This window comes from Schistocerca americana, chromosome 2, assembly GCF_021461395.2.
Source record: "Schistocerca americana isolate TAMUIC-IGC-003095 chromosome 2, iqSchAmer2.1, whole genome shotgun sequence".
Taxonomy (NCBI): Eukaryota; Metazoa; Arthropoda; class Insecta; order Orthoptera; family Acrididae; genus Schistocerca; species Schistocerca americana.
In genome coordinates this window covers 701,256,450-701,281,323 of record NC_060120.1, presented here as the reverse complement: position 1 = coordinate 701,281,323, position 24,874 = coordinate 701,256,450, and the positions used below count along the sequence as shown (strand labels likewise).

General features: G+C 44.6%; 1 protein-coding gene across 1 annotated transcript in view; it reads left to right on the top strand.

Annotated features, from left to right (window-relative positions):
• LOC124594354 (RIB43A-like with coiled-coils protein 2) overlaps positions 1-24,874 on the top strand; it is a 135,610-nt gene that overhangs the window by 66,491 nt on the left and 44,245 nt on the right. Inside the window, exons 4-5 of the mRNA XM_047132722.1 lie at positions 5,052-5,292; positions 21,730-21,957. Coding sequence (XP_046988678.1) covers positions 5,052-5,292; positions 21,730-21,957 — 469 coding nt within the window. The remainder of the gene's footprint in view (positions 1-5,051; positions 5,293-21,729; positions 21,958-24,874) is intronic.

Below are 24,874 nucleotides of genomic sequence, written 5' to 3'. Positions count from 1 at the left end.
ATGGTGCTAGGGCAGGCGAATAAGGTGGGTGGTCTAACACAGGGATGCTGTACTTCGCTAGAGACCTCTTAACAGACAATGCGGTATGAGTCGGTGCGTTGTCTTTGATGCAGAACCTATGGCATGTTCTTCCACAATTCGTGTCGTTTCTTATTTATTTTCTCACGGAGATGAGCAAGAACCTCAGGATAGTAATTTTGTTTAGTAGTTCGACCTTCAGGTACCGACTGAAGATACACAATTTCAAGAATATCGAAAAACCAATTATAATCGCTTTGAATCTTGATTTGCTCAATCAAACTTTTTTCGCTCTCGACGAAGTTAAGCCTTTGCAATTCATGGACCGGCACTTAATTTCTGGATCGTAAGTGAGAAACCACGTCACATCACTCTTTCCACGAAATTAGGATCATTCTCCATGGTATTCGAAGTGCCAGTACAAAATTTTCACGAGCTTCTTTTTGTTCGAACGCGAAAATTTTCGGCACCAGTTTCGCACACACTTTTCTCATGTTAAAATGGTTATGTAAAATTTGCTTTACGCATTCTCTGTCAGTTCCTACAGTTTCTGCAATTGGTTTAATACTCTACCGACGATCAGATCGAATCAGCTCGATATTTTCATCCGTTTTTGATGTTGAAGGCCGTGCCGGGCGTGAGTCATCTTGAAGTCTTCTCGGCTATCTTGAAGACGCATGAACTGCCCAAAAAATCGCGTACGTGTTACACCGTCTTCTCTATACACTTCTTCCAAAGAAAGGTAGGGTTCAGTAGCAGATTTTCCAAGTTTCATTTGAAACTTTACGTCAATTCGTTGCTCTGTTATGGTACTTAACCGCTTTTCCGACAAACTAAATATACAGCTCTTATACAAATGAAGGCTACGGCCACACTGATATGTCTACAGACATCAGAGATGCCACATTCGACTGAAAAAGCTTCACACTTCACAGACATTGATCGTTCATCTTTGGTGCAAGCGTACTTACACTGTGACAGCATCAGTCCCGTTCTTAGAATATAAATATCTATGGAGAGAGCATTTGGATACGCAGAACGAGAATTCTGTCTGGAACATCTCCTGCAGCTGAAGTCACATAAGTTTGGGACGGCACATTTTAGCCTGTATAGCGCTTAACGTCTTCAGGATGTTATTGCTTCGCTCCTATAGATGTATCACCTTCAGAACTACCGTGAAACATTGTATACGCTTTTTATAGAAACGCAACAATTTGATACCAGTAACTGAAGTTGGCTTAAAGTTGTGAAGAGCAATGGTATTGTGCTTTTTCGCCGAAGTATCGTAGCTCAAATTCCACCTTATTTACTTTTTTTCGGTAACGGGATAAGGAGTGACAGCCAACAAATTTTTTTAATGTTTTCTATTGCACCTACTGGCATTGTCGAATCTCTGTTCTAATTAATTACGTTACAATGACACTGTAGACGGCGCCGAAGTGTCACGAAAAAACAACACATTTGGAACTGTGAACTATTACAGCAAATACAGTAAGCGATCTGCTCCCCCTGCTTGTCCGTTATTATTATCAGTTTCTCTTTATTTACCCTGGTGCTTTTTATAGACAAGTAAAATATCTATAGTATAATGTAAAGACATGAAATTAGAACCACGCTCCTTTTTGAAATAGTTATTTATTCATTCCATAAACCGGTTTTCGAAGCTTTTCAGGCTCATCTTTGGATCTTGCACAGGAAATTACATAGCTATTTCAAGCGATATCTATAACATCTTGCGGCAGCTCATCAGAAAAGTGAAACCCAAAAATAAATAAATAAATAAATAAAAACTAAAAGATCAATGCTTGAATTTTGGAGGTATAGAAGAAGTGACAGCCAACAATATTTTTTAGGTTTTCTATTACACTGATTCACCTTGTCGAATCTGTTATACTTAATTACATTACACGGGCACAGTATAGGAAACTGTCTCATGCAGAAATACTTAAATACACATAAGGGTTTGAGAACCTACATAAAGTGGGGGAAATTAATCAGACTGTCATGTATAAATTTTATCTGCTTATGAACATAGCACGAATATGTATACATACACTGACTGGCAGTTTACTCACACACACTTGCAGAGTTATCCAGCACTTGTTTCGTAAACATGTGGCCATAATATCTCAGAAATTATCTCTACAATACAAGACTTTGTAATATCGTGTCTCCATACTTTTCAACATATAAAGTGCCTCATATCAATATTACATTTACAATCATACATTTGTTGTACATACCTATGAAAAGTAACTGGTCCTCCTTTCACATACTTCTCTTTACATCCGCAGCGACGACATTACCGCACCGTAGCTGTTACTAAAACCTAAACGTGCAGAAACGTATACAGGGTGTTCAAAAATTTCCGTTACAGACTTATAGTACTTAAAGAGGGGAGTGAGTATATAATATTTTGAACAGGAACCCATGTGCAGGAACGTCATCCAACGACGCTGCAGAGCGTCCAAGCTATAGGCGCCAACCCCTGTAAATCTATGTATATAGAGGATGATTCCGTGAAGATGTTACAGGCTTGCAAAGATGATGGAGAAGGATATATATCGATTTGAGGTAAGGTTCCCTTTACCGAAGCGAAAACCTTTCACCTTTCTGATACCTCTGACAGTGGAATACATGTACCGATACCGTTGTTGCTAAGGTTGTACAGTAAGCAACTTTCAGAGGTGATAGTGTGGACCAAAACAAGAAAAATGTCTAGTAAACATGGGCTGCAAAATGCATACCTCAAGAGCTGTGAGCACTTGTTCAGTAGACGAATGTGTTTTACACTAGCGAAGACGAACAAGTGTTCGAAGCTTCTCAGGTATCGTTTGTAGGTCCCATGTTTATTAAACATGTCTTCTTACTTTGGTCCGTACTACTAAATCTGAAAGTTATGAGGGTCACTCCAAAAATACAGTTTTCATTCTGCATGTGTGAAAGTTTTACAGTGTGTAGATACACTCTTCCCGCTTGTTTTCATACTTAGTTCAACCTGTTCTCGTGAGTGGCGCCGTCACAGCATGTCTTCAAGGTGGCTGCTACACTTGACGTTCGTCAGAAGCAACGTGCCGTCATAGAATTCCTGTGCTTTGAAAACGAGACAGTGGGAAACATCCACAAAAGGTTGAAAAAGGTGTATGGAGATGCTGCTGTCGATCGCAGTACAGTTATTTGATGGGCAAGCAGGTTACATGATGAAAGCGGGCACAGCAATATTGAGGATTTTCCTCGCAGCGGCAGGCCTCGTACTGCACACACTAGAGACAATGTGCAGAGAGTTATGGAACCACCATAAATTCTGATGCATATGTGACGACACTGAAGAAACTTCAAGCTCGACTGAGTCGTGTTCGACTACATCGGCAAAAGCAGGATGTTTTGCTACTGCACGACAATGCACGGCCACATATCAGTCAAAAAACCATGGAAGCGATCACAAAACTCGGATGGACAACACCGAAAAACCCGCCTTACAGTCCTGACCTGCCGCCATGTGACTATCATCTCTTTGGGAAACTGAAACACTCTCTTCGTGGAACAAGGTTTGAAGATGATGACTCCCTTGTGCACGCTGCCAAACAGTGGCTCCCACATGTTGGTCCAGAATTTTACCGTGCGGGTATGCAGGCGCTGGTACCAAGATGGCGTAAGGCAGTTGAGAGGGATGGAAATTATGTGGAGAAATGAAAATATTGTTCCTAAAGGATGTATCTACACACTGTAAAACTTTCAAACATGTAGAATAAAAGAAGGATTTTTTTTTAAAAAAGTGTGCATTTCTTTTGGAGTGACCCTCATACCTGCCCTGCAATCTTAGCAACAATAGTACAGGTACAACACTGTCACAGGTATCAGAATGGTTTTCGCTAATAACTTTCGACACGTCCGTTTCCGGTACAGGGACGCTTAACTCAAATCGATGCATATATCCTTCTCCATCATCCTTGAAAGTTTGTAACATCATCATGAAATCACAATTTATATACCGGGTGATCAAAAAGTCAGTATAAATTTGAAAACTGAATAAATCACGGAATAATGTAGATACAGAGGTACAAATTGACACACACGCTTGGAATGACATGGGGTTTTATTAGAACCAAAAAAATACAAAAGTTCAAAAAATGTCTGACAGATGGCGCTTCATCTGATCAGAATAGCAATAATTAGCATAACAAAGTAAGACAAAGCAAAGATGATGTTCTTTACAGGAAATGCTCAATATGTCGACCATCATTCCTCATTGATAGCTGTAGTCGAGGAATAATGTTGTGAACAGCACTGTAAAGCATGTCAGGAGTTATGGTGAGGCATTGGCGTCAGATGTTGTCTTTCAGCATCCCTAGAGATGTCGGTCGATCACGATACACTTGCGACTTCAGGTAACCCCAAAGCCAATAATCGCACGGACTGGGGTCTGGGGACCTGGCAGGCCAAGCATGACGAAAGTGGCGGCTGAGCACACGATCATCACCAAACGACGCGCGCAAGAGACCTTTCACGCGCTATCTGTCGGACATTTTGTGAACTTTGTTTGTTTTTTTTTTTTTTGTTCTAATAAAACCCCATGTCATTCCAAGCATGTGTGTCAATTTTTACCTCTCTATCTACATTATTCCGTGGTTTATTAAGTTTTCAAATTTATACTGACTTTTTGATCACCCTGTACATACATTTGCAGGACGCGGCGCCTATAACTTTGACGCTCTATAGCGTCGTTGGGTTAATTTCCGGACATGGGTTCCGATTCAATCTATTGAGGTATTCCGTCTACAAGTCTTAGAAGTTTGTAACGGGAATTTCCGAACACCCTGTACAAAACAAGGAGGATACGTGTAATATTCAAGTTTCGCTATTACCGCAAATTGTACACAAGCAGCGCCGTCCCAGAATCACTTGACTAGCCCGGTGTGATGTTGATCACATACGCAGTGGACTAAGTTCACTCCATACTCTACGGTCCCGTTGTTTTATAGCCGCGCCTCGTATAGTTGTAACGCGTGTTGTGTGGCGTGTCCGCGACGCAGGTTCGCGGGCGAGGACGAGGGCGGTCCGGCGCGGCGGCGCCAGCAGAAGCTGCAGCAGCGCGCGTGGCTGGAGCAGCAGAGGGAGGAGGCGCGTGCGGCAGAGGCGGCGCGCCGCGAGGCCGAGCGCCGCTACGCAGAGGCCTCGCGCAACCGCGACGCGCTCGCCACCGACCTGGGCAGCCTCGAGGAGCGCCTGCGCCGCCAGCTGGACGCCGCCACCGCCAGATACAACAGGGCGCTGGTCAGTCTCTCTTAATAACTGGCTCATCACTTTACGAGTAGAGTTGTAAAGCTACCGCCCGCATCTCGTGGTCGTGTGGTAGCGTTCTCGCTTCCCACGCCCGGGTTCCCGGGTTCGATTCCCGGCGGGGTCAGGGATTTTCTCTGCCTCGTGATGGCTGGGTGTTGTGTGATGTCCTTAGGTTAGTTAGGTTTAAGTGGTTCTAAGTTCTAGGGGACTGATGACCATAGATGTTAAGTCCCATAGTGCTCAGAGCCATTTGAACCATTTGTAAAACTACCGTAGGCTATCCTAAGTAAACGGGACTACGGTATTTTTCCTAGTAGCTTCGGTCAGTAAGATCGTAACCGCGTTACCTCTATGTCATGTGTGTTGCATACCTATCAGGCGTTACCTCATTTCGATTGCTTTGTTTGCATATGAACTCAGTCTCTTACTAGATTCCCATAGAAACTGGAAGCAGTGAACGGTCTTCCCCAGGGAAGCGTCCTGGGACCTCTACTGTTCCTCATCTATATAAATGACCTGGGTGACAATCTGAGCAGTTCTCTTAGGTTGTTCGCAGATGATGCTGTAATTTACCGTCTAGTAAGGTCATCCGAAGACCGGTATCAGTTGCAAAGCGATTTAGAAAAGATTGCTCTATGGTGTGGCAGGTGGCAGTTGACGCTAAATAACGAAAAGTGTGAGGTGATGCACATGAGTTCCAAAAGAAATCCGTTGGAATTCGATTACTCGATAAATAGTACAATTCTCAAGGCTGTCAATTCAACTAAGTACCTGGGTGTTAAAATTACGAACAACTTCAGTTGGAAAGACCACATAGATAATATTGTGGGGAAGGCGAGCCAAATGTTACGTTTCATTGCCAGGAGACTTAGAAGATGCAACAAGTCCACTAAAGAGACAGCTTACACTACACTCGTTCGTCCTCTGTTAGAATAGTGCTGCGCGGTGTGGGATCCTTACCAGGTGGGATTGACGGAGGACATCGAAAGGGTGCAAAAAAGGGCAGCACGTTTTTTATTATCACGTAATAGGGGAGAGAGTGTGGCAGATATGATACGCGAGTTGGGATGGAAGTCATTAAAGCAAAGACGTTTTTCGTCGCGGCGAGATCTATTTACGAAATTTCAGTCGCCAACTTTCTCTTCCGAATGCGAAAATATTTTGTTGAGCCCAACCTACATAGGTAGGAATGATCATCAAACTAAAATAAGAGAAATCAGAGCTCGAACAGAAAGGTTTAGGTGTTCGTTTTTCCCGCGCGCTGTTCGGGAGTGGGATGGCAGAGAGATAGTATGATTGTGGTTCGATTAACCCTCTGCCAAGCACTTAAATGTGAATTGCAGAGTAATCATGTAAATGTAGATGTAGATATACAAAGGGCTGTGGAACCTATGGAATGTCCGCCGAGTGGGGTCAGCGTGTCCGACTGTCGCGTAGCGGGACCAGGTTTGATTTTCAGCCGAGACGGTGATTTTCTTCGCTCAGAGTCTGGGGGTTGTGTTGTCGTCGTCATCATTTCATCATCGACATGCGAGTCGCCCAATGTGACGTCAGATGAAAATACTTGAAACTCGGCGACTGAACTTCCTCAAATGGGGATTCCTGGCTATCAGTGCCGTACGATCATTTCATTTCACCTATGAGACATTTCTGTTCTTCATAGTTATCCCTCTGTTCTTGCTTAAAAATTAACAGTATATATAGAAAAACTTAAACTGTCGATGTTTCATTGAAGTTTTATTCGACACTTATTGATTTGCAACGTGAAATAGAGGGACGTTGTAGCAAAAATAAAAAAATAAAAAAATCAGATTTATCATGCAGTTAACAGTAGTAACAGGAAGGTCCTGCCTTTGGTCATGATGAAGAACGTTCGACTGAGTACAAAATAACAATAATAATTATATAGATTTTTTACCTTTGTGCATGTAAAAAGTACTTGCATCAGAAGTAACTGCTTTGGTTGTGTATAGCAGCTGTAGTTACGCGAGCAGCTAATTTTTATTACTTACAAAATGCAGTCTGTATTTTCTACACATATACGATACACAATGGAGTAAATGCGAATGTTTTGCGGTTCTAATAATATGCAGAACAAATAAACAGAACACAAAGCGTAGTCTTTGGCTCCCAGTTTCTTTTTCACACATTTATTTACGTTTCTTTCAAAAATGGTTCAAATGGCTCTGAGCACTATGGGACTCAACTTCTGAGGTCATTAGTTCTCTAGAATTTAGAACTAGTTAAACCTAACTAACCTAAGGACATCACACACATCCATGCCCGAGGCGGGATTCTAACCTGCGACCGTAGCGGTCTCGCGGTTCCAGACGGCAGCGCCTAGAACCGCACGGCCACTTCGGCCGGCACGTTTCTTTCGCCAGCAGTTCTACCAACACTAACAATAATCCTACTATTTACTAAGGCACTTATGTACTGTACCAAAACTACCGAACCATAGTTTTGGCAGAGCACAACTCTAGTCCTGTGTGTTACTCGGTGAGTACTTGGGTGCGTGATTTATGGAATATGAAATATATTGGATGTCATCATTTTGGAGAATTTTGTTCTGCGGTCATGTGGATTTATTCCTATGTTTCCAATGACGGTATAGGGTATTTATGGTTCTGTCTTTCAAAAAAATTTTGTGAGTTAGTCTCAACGATCTGGGGGATTTTGGCAGTGCTTAGGTTTGTGTAGAGCTCTCTCTTTGCTTGGTGCTGGCTATCATCTGCGACCCTATATCTGTTTTCGATTCAAAGAACCTTGGTTAGGTTTGTGTCAGAGGCCAGTGACCATACTTCGGTACCAGTTGTGATGTTTAGTCTCTTGCTTTTCATTGGGGGACAAAGTCTAAAGAGCATGCTGGGCCCTTTACTGCAAATGTCAGTGACATAACCTTTGACTGTCAGTCTCCTCTCCAGTTTTTATCCTCTGGTACAGAATGTTATTTTTCCAGGGAAGGATTGTGGCACTGAAACGGATAACCAAGTCTCTTTGAGTTCTCTTAAAGGTAAATAACACTCCATGAGTCTTGTCAGTTATCTAGCAGTTGTTCGCCTACTGCTACACAAGTCTTAGGTGCTGCTCGAGATATTTTGCTAATAACTGAAGACTCGAGCTACTTCTGTAGAATACAGTGTCATCTGCAAATATAGAAAGCTGACCTCTCGGCTATCTTGGGATATCATTTCTTAATACAGAGTAGAGTATAGGGCCCAGAACTGAGCACTGCTAGACTCCATCTTCAGTGTATGTTATAATCGTATTGCTGCCAGTTCCCAGGACACACATATAGGACATATCAGATGCATTCGCAGTTGCTAATAATGACTATCATCAGCTGTAGAATGGAATGTCGACGATGAAAATTTGTGCCGGACCGGGACTCGAACCGTGATTTCCCCGTTATCGCGAGCGGTCGCCTTACCATTTGGCTATCCGTGCACGACTCACGGCCAGACTCAAACTTCCATATGTCGTCTAGCGTATGTCTACGCTCTGCACTCGGACATCCATTATGAATCTGGTTGACGACATATGGAAGTCTGGGTGTGGCCGTGAGTTGTGGCCGGATAGCTAAATTGTGAGGCGGCCGCTCGCGATAAGCGGGAAATCCGGGTTCGAGACCGGGTACGGGGAAAAATTTCCATTATCATCATTCCATTCTACAGGTGCTGGTAGTGATTATTCGCAATTTAGATTTCATCTGATATGTTTCGTAACGGTTGTGGTCGCCGCAGTGCATCATCATCAGAATAACACAGGCATTGCAATGTCGTACACATACAGAAGGGGTTTTTTTTTTTTTTTTTTTTTTACAAATGATGCTATTTCCATTATAATACGACCTGCGCAGCAGAGCGCCCTTCTTGTGGAGCAGGAACGTAGGCTACGAGTTACGGAGCCTGTGACAAATGGCTCATAGTCCACATGGCACCGAGAAGCAGGTGGCGCGCCTGAACGAGCTGTATGTAAAATCCATCGGCGTCGGCAGAAATTTCTTCAACGGGTGGAAGGGGGCAGCAACACTCTGAAACTGCCGTTTTTGATATGACTGAGTTGGTCTATTTCGAGATTCGTCGCGCCACATGAGGTAAATTCTGTTGGTGCACAGAATTGATACTCAGCCACTCAGTACTTGTTACAAGTATATTAATATTCATACTTAAAAAGTAAGCATGAAGACGCGTCTATCTTCACAGTAGACCTTTTTATGCTCTTCTATTACATAATTAATCCTTGTTGAAGCATTTGCAATATGGTTTTTATTGCTTTCGAAAAACATTTATACTTCCGGTACTTGATCTAGGTGCAGGAAATGGTACGTACGTGTTATGTGCCAAGTTGTACTGTAAATTACGGAACCTACAAAGAACATGCACCTAACATAGAAATACTCCAGAATGACGTAAGCATGTGTTATACATAGGAAGTTACGTATTACATTCATTACTACAATTCATAAATTGGAGCAATAAGTTCAAATGGCTCTGAGCACTATCGGACTCAACTTCTGAGGTCATCAGTCCCCTAGAACTTAGAACTAGTTAAACCTAACTAACCTAAGGACATCACACACATCCATGCCCAAGGCAGAATTCGAACCAGCGACCGTAGTGGTCGCGCGGTTCCAGACTGAAGCGCCTAGAACCGCTCGGCTACTGCGGCCGGCGGAGCAATAAGTCTGAAGCACTTGTGACCAGTGGTGATGACTTCACAACAAGTGGGACAAACAGTAACATTAACTCATAAGTACCTAACATGCGCAGAGGTGTCTTGAAACAGTCATCTGATTTAATATTTCTAATTGTCGTTGAAGAATACCAGTTGACTTAAAAACTTAGGTGTGATGACTCTGATAGTACATAAGCACTGCAGATCACAGACACATCTTTAAACAGCTTCTGGAAACAGCAATTACCTATACTATACTTCTCTGAGACATGTATTCGTAAAAATGGAAATGATCGTATGGCGTCAGTGACCGGGAGTTCCCAGGCGCCGGCCGGAGTGGCCGAGCGGTTAAAGGCGCTACAGTCTGGAACCGCACGACCGCTACGGTCGCAGGTTCGAATCCTGCCTCGGGCATGGATGTGTGTGATGTCCTTAGGTTAGTTAGGTTTAAGTAGTTCTAAGTTTTAGGGGACTTATGACCACAGCAGTTGAGTCCCATAGTGCTCAGAGCCATTTTTAGTTCCCAGGCGGGAAGTTCGGCCGCCAAATGAAAGTCTTACTGAGTGCGACGCCACATTGGGCGTCGACAATGGAGATGAAATGATGATGAGGAGAGCGCAACACCCAATCCCTGAGGGGAGAAAACCTCCCACCCCAGTCGGGAATTGAACCCGGGCCACCGTGAGTGGTAATCCAACGCGCTGACCGTTCAGCTAGTGGGGCGGACGTGTATTCGTAGTTAAGATGTAAAAGAGATCACTTCCTAACACATTTTGTGAAATATTTTCAAGAACAATTATTCGAAAATAACAGTCACCTTGCAAAGAACAGTAAAGCTACTTACATTTTCAAAATGAATGCAGATGTATGTATAGTGGTGTGTCTTTTCCTTACCATTTTTCCTTCCACAGCATTTGTGTTTCTGTACCACGAGATATAAAATCTGTATTTTTTTTTACATTTTATGACGGTCTGGGACGCAGACGTCACAAAAGCTCGAAAATAAAGCCGGTAATCGCTTTATGGTAAGTTGTATTTGAAGTAATATTGCTGAAGAGTTTTTTATTACTCCTTTTCAGTTCCTGTACAGTGCAACGTGATATACGCGAAATGCGTTAGCACCAAAACTGCTGTCACGTTTGTGCTTGTGTGTAGCAATCAAACCGTCGTATGCAGGCCAGCACTCGCTGTTTACGCAGCTCGTCTTCTCTCGGCCCTCAGCCCTATGACTCCTCTTCGCCTGGGAGAGCACTCGTCACAGTCTTACGGGACCGGACTTACGCGTAGGCTGCACGGTCCTGGATCTATGATGCTGAGAGGATAGGGAGTCTTCAGTCGCCGCTTGTACACTATCTGATCGAAAGCATTTGGACACCCCTATGTTCTGGAACTGACCATTAGACGTCAAGGGAGACAGATCTGCCACTGTGAAAGGAGGCAGGAAGTCGAGGCCCACGAGAAGACAGAGGGCGGCGCCTACGTCACGAGGGTACACACGTACCCCTCGAGAAATACGGGCACCGCAACGTGCTTGTGACGTCACACTAGTCGGCTTGTCGTTCACACTTTGCGAACGCCCGGCTTCGAGCCGGGCCCACAGAAAATCAATATGTTTTTGAGAAGGTACCCACTGAAGGTCTTAACTTTGTCATATGCTGTCGAGAACTTGCAGGCGTTGAAACGCGCAGCCAAGAATTATTAAACTCGTATCTAACTGTTACTTGCTCCCCGCCGTTGACAGCTGCTGGCACTCGTACGATACACAGTATCACGTGCTGTGATGTTCGAGCCACGGCCAGCCTTCCTCGTGGACCTCGCCTCGGCAGGGAGCACTGTGTCGTCAATAGAGAAGCAGTAAGAGCAGAATTGGTCGTCCAGGAGAACTCAGCGACTTCGAGTGTGGTCCAGGCATTTGATGTCACCTGAATAACAAATCCATCAGGGCTATTCCAACCCATCTAAAGCTCTCCAGATCGACTGTGGCTGATGTAATTGTGAAGTAGAAACGTGCAGAAACACTCGCAGCTAAACCAAGACCAGGCAGGCCCCATGTAATGACGGACAGGGACAGTCGACCACCGCAGAGGGTGGTTGTAAAAAATCACATAAAATCAGTGGAAGGGGAGAAAAACATGAGGTACAACGGTCGAGCAGCTCCTTATACTCCTCACACTTCTGTAATCAGTGCTAAGCGACGCTTGGCGTGAGGTGAACAGCGATGCACTGAGCAGTGGGTGGTTGGAAACAGTAATGAAGCTATACCCTGTGGCAAGCTGATTGAAGAGTTTTGGGTTTGGAGACTACCTTGAAAACTTTACCTGCAATCATGTCTAGTGCCACGAATGAAGTATGGAGGAGGTTGTTTCGTGGTATCGGAGTGTTTTTATTGGTTAGGCTATGGTCCCCTTATTGCCCTTAAGAAAATGCTAAATGCATTTCAAACACTATCCTGAAAGCGAAAATTAGGACAAATCAGGTCAATAGATAGAGAAAAGCTCATGCTTGGCATAAAAACAAACGTGTGATTCCTTCACTTACGTTATCAAAAATCAATACTAATTCTCATTTCACCACCTATTGATGGCACTTCAAATAATTACATTATTTCACTGAAAAATCTGTAGTTACTCGTATATCACAGTTCATAAGAAAGTTCCGCATGTTCACTATGTGGAAAAATACTCTTTGCTTTGCGTGCTATCATTTGCCGAAAACTCGTATCGGTATCTGATACCGTTTTTGAGGTATGAAGGTATTATGAATCACTTTCATTCTACCGTTTGCCTGTGCCATCGGAAGTGAGTGTTCCACATACAACCTATCTTCTCGAGACTCAACAGGTAGTTATCGTCTCAAGTTTAAAGAAAAATTCAATATATTATATACATCTCGCACACAGAAATGTATGATCTAACATCCAAAAAGTTCAAAATCGTAGCGATCCGTATTTTTTATTGCAAATTATTCAAATTTCGTGCGTTACCTTACTTAATATAGAAACATCACAACTATGACCATTAAGGAAATTATACGCATTTCATCATGAAGCTGGCGAATGATCTATGAGATGTGAGAGAATCATTTTTTTTTTTTAGGTTCTTTAAAATCGTGTCTGAAAAAGTCGCCGTGCAGCCGGCATGCGCACGCTTCCATTCCCGCGGTGTAGCCGAGGCGGGGATAGAATCTTTCTCTCATAACAGCTGAAGCGTACTACTCAGTAGATGACACAAACGCAGGCGGTCATCCTTTCAGAACAGAAGTGTGGGCTTACTCAGCACTGAGAACGAGAAAGTGTTTCTGCACAGGAGCCAAGTTACCTCGCATGAGCTACATTATGCTCTTCACTAGTTATGTGTATCGTATTCTTCACAAGGCGAATCTCTGTTTGTTACATCACAACACCGTCACACTGAAATGGGTTGCTCTGTTATTAGACTGTGAAGGTCAAAATTCGTTTGACTCTACGGGTATCTTCACGTTGCAGGAAATGAGGATCATTGTAATGAAAATTTTTAATGAAAAATAGATACAGGGAAACTGGACTGTTGTTTCCCTGAAGCAAGCTGAAAGCAAATGATACGAAATACATGCTGCCTGCCGAAAGTGTAACGGTTCTAGGGAGGCGCTTGGCTGGAATTTCTCCACGATAATATGTTGCTGCGTTTCTATGTGGTGGATGCTAGTATCCGGTCCGCAACTGTATAATCCATGTCGTAGGAGAAAAAAAATCCAACGAACAGCTACAGTTTCTTTCTTTGAATTTCATTTGGAGACAGGTTTCGAAAACTTACATTTCCATTAGCAATGCAGAGCAAAGAAAGAAAATTTGTTATGCCAGTAATGAAAGATAGAAGTGTACATTTATATTTTCCTTTTTTCATAAACTTTTTCCTTGTGGCGGAAAATAAGCAAATGAATGTCATACAGCACCAAATCCGAAATTGAATCACTCTGAGGTCAGATTCCAACAGTTATTTTTATTCTTCTGTTAATAATACATCAGAATTTTTCAGACACTGCTTATTAAACTAATAGTTCGACAATATTCACGACTGTCAGCACTAGCCTTCTTTGGAACCAGAATTATTAAATTCATCTTGAAGTCTGAGGATACTTCGTCTGTCTCATATATCTAGAGCACTAGTTGGAATAATGGCATCCTGCTTGGCTCTACTAAGGAGCTCAGTTATTCTGAGGGAGTGTTGTCCACTTCAGAGGTCTTCTTTCGATTTATATTATTCAGTGTTCTGTGAAATTCTTCTCGAAGTATCATATCTTCCACCTTATCTTTATCTATTTCCTCTTGTTTTTCTATAGCATTGGCTTAAAGTTCATTTCTGTTGTAATTAAGCAGTATTTAATTGACATTTAGCAGGAACCAATTATGTACAAAAGAGATGTCGCAATACACATAGAGAACTAGGCCAAGCGTAGCTTGGCTACCTTTAAACAGACTGCGGCCCTTGGCGGGCTCTGGCGGTGATCTCTCTCTCTCTCTCTCTCTCCCTCTCTCTCTCTCTCTCACACACAAACACACACACACACACACATAAACACTTTCAGAGTCGCCCTCTGCGGACGACAGAACATTGCCGCACGCTCGGTCTTTTGAAAGTACGCATACGCATTACAGCATTCCTCCTCTCTTAGGGAAATCAAGTATTCTTGAGACGTCTGTGCTGTTCTCTTCGTCCGCTGGGCCCTAGCTAAGGTGGCAAGCTGCAACGGGAGCGTACGGTTTGAAGTGCTTCAGCCATGGACGCATTCTATGCCCACCTTCCCGTGTCAAACCATACGGCAGCACCGGCGACGTCGAGACCGTTCTATGTCGAACTCGGGCGTCGTGGTGTTGATGATACTGGTATCAGTGGTTGCTCAGGAATGTGTGACGGAATACATGACGATGATGTCAGAAGCAATAGAGGAACTGCTTGTTTGGCCTCCGAGGATGATTGCTCTCATCCGCACGGGAGTTGACAAACAGCAGCAGCAGATGATGTGATGCCCGATGTGGATGGGCTCGGAGGTGGTGGTGAGAGGTCTGGAGGCACGCGGCCGTTCACGTGAAGTCGAAGCTGATCGTGGTCCCTCGAGCAGAGGCCGTCCCCCTTGTGGATGCCACAGAGGTGCCGCACCCAGCACCTGGTGATGACAGCTGGAATCCACTTAGGGGGACGCCCGAAACCATGGGCACAGACAGTCACACCTGGCTGGAACAGGCGCGGCGGCTGCACAAGATGTCCACCAGGTGGAGGACGCAGCTGGAGCCTGTGGAGTAGCTCCACCAGGCGCTTCTCGCCAAACGGCGAAAGGAAAGAAACCGATCTAAGGCAACATCGGATGCAGAGCTGGCAACATATCTTTCATGTGAAGTTTGAACGTTCGCACTAGGCGTTCCGCCTCACCATTAGGTTGTGGATCGAACAGCGGCGCGAGGATGTGACGGGTAGCACGGGAATTGCAAAATGCCGCAAACTCTTACAATGAAAATTGCGGACCATTATCGGACACTAACATCGTGGGCAAGTCTTTGAGCGAAAATTTTTTGGACAAGGCTGCGACATTAGCAGCTGTGGATGTAGAAACACTTATGGAAAACAAGAACATGCGTCATCGACCAACAGCCAATAAGCGTTGGGAAAGGAGCCAGCGAAACCCACATGTATACAAGGAGACAACGACGCCCAGGGAGCTGCTTGTGTATCGCACACTGTGAACACGAGTCAACCAGGTGGGTAATGTCACTGTGCGAGCCGGGCCAAAACACGTGTCGATGGGTCTACGCTTTCCTGCAGGATAGATCCCAATGATCTGCATGTAACAAACGGACAATGTGCGACCGAAGCACTGAGAGGATCACTACCAGAAGGGCCGCGTGATCCATGTCTGAAAGCAGAACGCCATCCACAACACAGAATCGATGTCGAAATATGTAATAATTACGGAAGTGGTCGGACGCACGAGAAGATGGTGACTCTGGCCAAACACGTAGTGCGAATGCTATGACCTTCTGCCAAACGGTTTCCGGAGCTATAGTTTTCGGGATCCATGTGCTAGTTACAGGAAAACCGTCAACCATCTGCTGTGCAATGTGAAAAAATGGCTCTGAGCACTATGGGACTTAACATCTGAGGTCATCAGTCCCTTAGAACTTAGAACTATTTAAACCTAACTAACCTAAGAACATCACACACATCCATGCCCAAGGCAGGATTCGAACCTGCGACCGTAGCGGTCGCGCGGTTCCATACTGTATCGCCTAGAACCGCTCGGCCACCCCGTCCGGGTGCAATGTGAAAACAAAGAAATTCCTCCTGATGAAATCCTGAATCCGAACCGGCCGGCATCGGCATTAGCGTGTTGACTCGTAGGGCGGAAATGAATCGTGTAGTTGTAACGCGAAAGGAAAAGAGCCCAACGTTGAATCTGATGTGCCGTTTTACTTGGTATAGACGCAGAAGGACTGAATAAGGAAACCAATGGTTTGTGTTCGGTGACCAGGTTGAATTTGGTACCTTAGAGACAAACGCAGAATTTCTTCACAGCATATACAGTTTCCTTATACCTGAGCCAGTACCACCACCAACCCGTACTCTGAAGCGTCCGACTTAGGTACCAAGTGGAGGTGTGGCTAGTACGTCACTAAGCAGGGAGCCGACTGCATAATGGTATTAAGAATGACAACATGGTTTCACAAGCCGGCGACCAGGCATGTAACGGCTGCGTGATTGTCGCTGCCCAAGGGAAAAATTTATGGCAGTGGGCGACTTTGCCTACAAAAACCTGAAGTTCTGCGACTAACGTAGGGCGTCGAAGCGACGCAGTAGCATAAACTTGTTTATGCAGGAGTTCGAGACCCTAGTGAGGAATTTCAAACCCGAGATAAACGATAGAAGGTTGAAAAAAATTGACATTTCTCCAAGTTACACTTCAGCCCAGTCGCTTGGAGCACAGAAAAAAAGAGTAAGGAGATTTTGCAAATGTTCCTCAGAGGAGGCACCGGAAACTAAAATGTTATCCAAATAGTTTGCACAACCTGGCACAGACGCTGTAAGTAGTTCCAAAGAAACGTTGAAAAATAGCGGGAGCGCTGGGAACTCCAAAAGCGGCAAGTATTGGTGCAGTTCCAAAAGAGATACTGACAACTAACATACGTTGTGACTTTGTATCTAAAGAGAGTTGTAAATAGGCATCTGACATTGAGCACCTGATAACTTTGCAAAGAGTTCGCCACGGCTTAGTATCGGGTATATGACCATCATAGATTGTGCGTTCACAACAACTTGAAAATCACCACAGAGACGTTAACTGCCCCGACTGTTTCTTTACTACAACTAAGGGGGTACACTATTCACCTGATGAAATACGCTGAACACAGCCGGATTCCATGAGGTCATTTATTTCCTTTTTGACTTGTTCCCTGAGTGCCACTGGAACCAAGTAGGCCCGGGAAAAACGAGGCCGAGCGGAAGGTTTCATGGTAAAGTGCGCTTGAAAGCTGTTGGCACACCAAAATACAGGAGAGAACGAAAAGGAAAACTCAGAACACAATACATCTAAAGGTGTATCAGGCACTTATTCAGACACTAATTCACTTCATCTGAAATAGTAAAACCAAACAATTTAAAAGCATCTAATCCAAAAAGATACTCCATACAAGCATTATCTACAACAAGAAATGTGAATGACCAGACTACTGACTTGTAGATCATTGAGGCAGAGAATTGGCCGAGAACAGCAATACTCTGTTTATTATCATTTACTAAATTTCGTGACACAGAGAAGCGGAAGGTGGCCCAAGTCCATATAAGTTTGTGAGTTTAACAAGGTCACCCCAGCTCCTATATTCGTTTGCATGTGCAGAACTTTACGAAAATCCATAATGTCAATGAAAAACTCCTTTGGCGCAACAGACATAGGCAACATAATTTTTGTATTCCAAACAGAAGCAATGTGACCTTTTTCGCTGCGATTACGACAGGTAGCCCAGGGTTTTGGGCAGTCTGGGCGCTCATGGTTAATGAAATAGTAAGGGCAGGATGGGAGCGTGGAACGCACACGTTGCTGTTTACTGACCAGCGGACTATGCTGGGGCGGATGCTGCTGGGACCGAGGCCTTGACGCTGCGATCGTGTGTGCGGACCGCCGCGACCATGTCTTCCCTCTGCAAACCATCTGAAGCAAGGTGTGCAGGAGAGGGTTGGATTGCTGATACCTCATACCACGACTCAATCTGGTTACCCGTATGTCGCAACACCTCGAACGACTGTGCGATACGTCAACCGCGTAGAGGGCTCGAGTTTCGCAATGGATGGCTCACCCTCGCACCGTACGATCATGAGCTAAACGAATAATAGCATTACTCAACATCTGATCAGCATGCGGCATCTTATGCAGATCGGACACAAAATGACAGTGACGACATAACCTCGGATTCCAGCCGCCCATGCTCGATAGGATTGATGTGCTTGCTTCCTACAGCGTAAAACTCGACCCAGGATGCAATAACACGTGTGCGCTTAAGGTGACATTTTGAAAGAAGTTCACACATTTCATCAAACATTAAAGAAGACGGATCCAGCAAATGGTCTATTTGGCACAGGTCTTGATACATTCTCGGCGATAGCCATGAATGTTAAAAGGCATAACATAAAACAACGTCAGTAATCCCAGAAGCTTGAAAGTACTGTCGCAGACGTTTCCCACATGCCTCCCATTCCCCAGCGATCTCATTGTATGTAGAAATGGGAGGTGGATAAACGAAAAATAGTAGGTGACACAGGCTGAGCGTGACGACTAGACAAAACAGAACCCAATGATTGAAGTACCTGAGTTTGACTGTCCAGCGCCTGTGGCTGGCGGTGTAACCCCATGGCGAGTCATTCTTGCAGTTCGACCAAACGACGTAAAATGTCCCCCGTAACACCATCAGCCGTCGTGAGAATAAATGGAGGACCAGCCAGTGCAGATATTTGCACCAAGAACAGGACCGCACTCGTCGCCAGTCGTGTTGTAATTAGGTATAAGTACAACATGACCAGTAGACTGAACACAACGGAAAGATTAACAGCTTGAACACAGTATTTAAGTAACATTCAGCAGGAACCAATTACGTACACTAAGAGCTGTCGCAATACAAACAGAGAACTGAGGCCGAGAGTAACTTGGCTAGCCTTAAACAGACGGGGCCCATAGCGGGCTCCGATGGTGATTCTCTCTCTCTCTCTCTCTCTCTCTCTCTCTCACACACACACACACTCACTCACACGCACACACACACACACACACACACACACAGGTCTGAGGTGCCTTCTGTAGGCAACATAGCACTGCCGCACGCGTCGCCCTTTGAAAGTATGGGCCGCGCGGGATTAGCCGAGCGGTCTGTGGCGCTGCAGTCATGGACTGTGCGGCTGGTCTCGGCGGAGGTTCGAGTCCTCCCTCGGGCATGCGTGTGTGTGTGTTTGTCCTTAAGATAACTCAGGTTAAGTAGTGTGTAAGCTTAGGGACTGATGACCTTAGCAGTTAGGTCCAATAGGATTTCACACACATTTGAAAGTATGCGCACATGTCACTGCAGTTTCCCTTTCTATCTTTATATCTATTCTATGTATTCCTTCCACCTTCCAGCTCTCTCTCTTTTGCTTATTACTGGTTTGCCATCTGAGCTCTTGATACTTCTACACCTGCTTCTCACTCCTTCAAAGCACCTGATTTAAAACACTACTGGCCATTAAAATTGCTACACCACGAAGATGACGTGCTACAGACTCGAAATTTAACCGACAGGAAGAAGATGCTGTGATATGCAAATGATTAGCTTTTCAGAGCATTCACACAAGGTTGGCGCCGGTGGCGACACCTACAACGTGCTGACAAGAGGAAAGTTTCCAACCGATTTTTCATACACAAACAGCAGTTGACCAGCGTTGCCTGGTGAAACGTTGTTGTGATGCCTCGTGTAAGGAGGAGAAATGCATACCATCACGTTTCTGACTTTGATAAAGGTCGGATTGTAGCATATCGCGATTGCGGTTTATCGAATCGTGACATTGCTGCTCGCGTTAGTCGAGATCCAATGACTGTTAGCAGAATATGTAATCGGTGGGTTCAGCAGGGTAATACGGAACGTCATGCTGGATTCCAACGGCCTCGTATCACTAGCAGTCGAGATGACAGGCATCTTATCTGCATGGCTGTAACGGATCGTGCAGCCACGTCTCGATCCCTGAGTCAACAGATGGGGACGTTTGCAAGACAACAACTATCTGCACGAACAGTTCGACGACGTTTACAGCAGCATAGACTATCAGCTCGGAGACAATGGTTGCGATTACCCTTGACGCTACATCACGGACAGGAGCGCCTGCGATGGTGTACTCAACGACGAACCTGGGTGCACGAATGGCAAAACGTCATTTTTTTCGGTTGAATCCAGGTTCTGTTAACAGCATCATGATGGTCACAGCCGCGTTTGGCGGCATCGCGGTGAACGCACATTGGAAGCGTGTATTCGTCATCGCCATACTGGCGTATCACCCGGCGTGATGGTATGGGGTGCCATTGGTTACACGTCTCGGTCACCTCTCGTTCGCATTGACGGCACTTTGAACAGTGGACGTTACATTTCAGATGTGTCACGACCCGTGCCGCTACCCTTCATTCGATTCCTGCGAACCCCTACATTTCAGCAGGATAATGCACGACCGCATGTTGCAGGTCCTGTACGGGCCTTTCTGGATACAGAAAATGTTCGACTGCTGTCATAGCCAGCACATTCTCCAGATCGCTCACCAATTGAAAGTGTCTGGTCAATGGTGACCGAGCAACTGGCTCGTCACAATACGCCAGTCACTACTCTTGATGAACTGTGGTATCGTGTTGAAGCTGCATAGGCAGCTGTACTTGTACACGCCATCCAAGCTCTATTTGACTCAATGCCCAGGCGTATCAAGGTCGTTATTACGGCCAGAGGTGATTGTTCTGGGTACTGATTTCTTAGGATCTGTGCACTCAAATTGCGTGAAAATGTAATCACATGTCAGTTCTAGTATAATATATTTGTCCAAAGAATACCCGTTTATCATCTGCATTTATTCTTGGTGTAGCAATTTTAATGGCCAGTAGTGTAATTTTAAAAATGTTGTCATATTTTAAAACGTTTTTTAAATTACTATATATTTGAATATTTTATTAATGCTATTAGCTACACTTCAGCAATGGACTGCTCCCAGAGCCCCCCGCCGCCACTCCTTCCCAACCACACTGATAGGTGAATGAAACAGCAATAAATGGGAAATTCCAGTTTCATATTACGTATATACATATTATTTTAGTAAGTACATTATGTACGCATATATTTTAATATACCAAATAATACACTTTCCTGCCTCACTCACTACTTATGACGTTTAACATATTTTGAAGGAATTCTTGTATCAGATAAAATATGCTTTTAATCCAAGTTTCTTGTATGTTACTGAGAGCTTAGAAAATGGCATGTCTAGCCTACCGTCCTTTCTTGCGTTTTGTTTATATTCATTCACCTTCAAGACAAGTTTCTGTATGTTCTGTTTGACATGCATTAGCCAAATTATACATACACGGTGGCAACATGGTTGGTGGTTGATTTACTGACTGGCATATGACATACTCCCACCACAGGTTTCTGAGGCTTTTCATATAAGAAATGCTTTCAAAAAATTTCGGTGTAATATGGTTGTACGTAACATGAGGACTATGTGTGGGCAGGCAGAGGAGCAAGAAGAAGAGCGCCGGCGGAACCACCAGCGTGAGCAGGAGGACAACATGGCGGACATCCAGAACTGCCTCAACAGCGACCTGCTCACAGAGAACCCCGACGTAGCCGCCAGCAACCTCGGCCCCGAGCGCAAAGTCGGCTCCAAGTTCCGCGGCATGAGTGCTGAGCAGAAGCGCGCATTCATCGAGGGGCAGCGCCAGCAGAGAGAGGAGAGGAAGGTGAGTATAGCCTGTGCAGACTAACCTAACTGGCACACTCCTTGGCGCCGGCATTAATATCGAGGAAATCTGTGTTGAAACTTCTCACGCAATAGTGTAGATTACACGGCAACTTGATTTGTAGAATACTTTCATTTGTATGGTTTTTCAAATTTGTTGTGTTGTGCACCTGCAGACCCAGGTTTCAGTTCTGGGGGAGGCGTCACAGTTTGTTACTATATCTTTCCACTAAACATAACTTCCTGTCACTGCCCACTTTTTTCTTGTCACTCTTTCGTGCTGAGCAAGTCATGTCAGAAGCGTGTTCTCCCGTAACTAAATCAAAAATAATTCCCATATCTTACTTCTGATCAAAGTTTTTGAGAGGTCTCCGTTAGCTGTAAGGCAAGTGATAGAACTGGGAACCCTTCTAAAATATTCCGAGCTGGGACTCCTCTGCCACACTCCAGCTCTGCTCGTATTTGGCTGAAACTTTTGGGTTATTGCAAAACATTCTTTATTGGTGTCCTGTCATATAAAATCACAGTGTGAGCACGATGTTTCGGAAAGGTCACTTTCTCTTTCTGTCTTTTGTTGAAGTGCTGGTGTGTCACAGTCCACCTCTTTATGTCGATTTCAGTGGTGGATATTTAAATCTCATTGTTGGAAATCTCAGTTCAGAAATCTCTGACCGTCTGAGTGACACATAAGCGCAAATGGTGTACTGTGGCTGGTGTAATCTGTGACTGAAAGATTCCAGAGAGACTCAAGTGGAAAGTACACAGATCTGCAATCCTTTCAGTTGTACTACATGGTGCCAAATGGTGTTCTTCAACAAAAGAAGTGAAACAGTGACTTGATATAATGAAAATAAAGATTCTCTGATGGACATCTCGATTAACGCTGCCAATCTTGTCACAGGTCACGAGATTCGCCAATTATGTGGAGTAACGCCGACATTAGGCAAGATGAGAGAAAGCTGTCTGTGATGGTACAGGCATGTTCTTAGGGCAGACAAAACAACAGTCGTGAAGACTGGTTTTAGTTTGAGAGTAACTGCTAAACAGCCAGTAGGATGACATAGGCAGCGAGACTTGAAATGCTTCATGAAGAGCTCAAGATCTTGCGCCTGCACCATGATGAGACACAATATTGGATAAAATGGCTACAGGGAACCAAAACAGTAGACCCTGCCAGCATTCAGAACAAACACTAAGGAAGAAGAAGAAGATCAAGATGAAGGACACTGGCTGCTCCACAACAGTTTAACAGCAACCTGGGCGATTTACATAGCTGGCGTAGCTGAGGAGATGAGAAACATTTTTTCACAATTGAACATTTGCTTTTCCATTAAGCTTTGCTAGGTCAGTGCAGATTTATTTTCCTGCCCGAGCTCTACACTGTGTATATGTTTACTGCAACATAAGGAGACACAGTGTTGCATTGTTCAATTAAAGGTTTTCTACATTCGTGCAGAATGTGATCGACCCCAGATATACGAAGTCCACAATTATCTTTCATGCTGCCCAGAAGATTCGGGCCTGACAACTTTCTGAGATAGAGCGTAGTTGGTTCTTGTGGAAGTTGCCCCTACATATGGTAGAACGCAATATTCTGGTCTCTCTCATTGTTTGCTCCTTTTTTACTCTTATTATTGTGTCTGTGTGCCACCAATGCCTTCCTGCATCCGTTGAAAGAAAAAGTGCTTTTTGGGCAGTCCGGTTCCATCAGTTAGTTGCTACACTCATATATTTTCTTTGTCGGGAGGGGGGAATTAGCGTGAATCAACTGATATTTGCCCCAGGACCTACAGCGTTGAGAAGCCTCTGGCACACAAAGGAAATAAACAACAGAAAAGGAAAAATTAAATGGGCGAAATTATCAAATGGTTCAAATGGCTCTGAGCACTTTGAGACTTAACTTCTGAGGTCATTAGTCCCCTAGAACTTAGAACTACTTAAATGTAACTAACCTAAGGACATCACACACATCCATGCCCGAGGCAGGATTCGAACCTGCGACCGTAGCGGTCGCGCGGTTACAGACTGCAGCGCCTAGAACCACTTGGCCACCTCGCCCGGCCAAAATGATCAAAACTGATCAGTAAAGTGGAGATTTGCCCTATAGTAAAATAATGAAAGCTGGTTTTGGGAATCATTCTGATGTAAAGGTAAGCATATCATTAAGTAAACTTTCCTAGCAGTCGATGCTACGAGGGCAGTTCAATAAGTAATGCAACACATTTTTTTTCTGAAACAGGGGTTGTTTTATTCAGCATTGAAATACACCAGGTGATTCCCCAATCTTTTAGCTACACAACACTATTTTTCAACGTAATCTCCATTCAATGCTACGGCCTTACGCCACCTTGAAATGAGGGCCTGTATGCCTGCACGGTACCATTCCACTGGTCGATGTCGGAGCCAACGTCGTACTGCATCAATAACTTCTTCATCATCCGCGTAGTGCCTCCCACGGATTGCGTCCTTCATTGGGCCAAACGTATGGAAATCCGACGGTGCGAGATCGGGGCTGTAGGGTGCATGAGGAAGAACAGTCCACTGAAGTTTTGTGAGCTCCTCTCGGGTGCGAAGACTTGTGTGAGGTCTTGCGTTGTCATCTACATCTACATCTACATTTATACTCCGCAAGCCACCCAACGGTGTGTGGCGGAGGGCACTTTACGTGCCACTGTCATTACCTCCCTTTCCTGTTCCAGTTGCGTATGGTTCGCGGGAAGAACGACTGTCTGAAAGCCTCCATGCGCGCTCTAATCTCTCTAATTTTACATTCGTGATCTCCTCGGGAGGTATAAGTAGGGGGAAGCAATATATTCGATACCTCATCTAGAAACGCACCCTCTCGAAACCTGGCGAGCAAGCAACACCGCGATGCAGAGCGCCTCTCTTGCAGAGTCTGCCACTTGAGTTTATTAAAC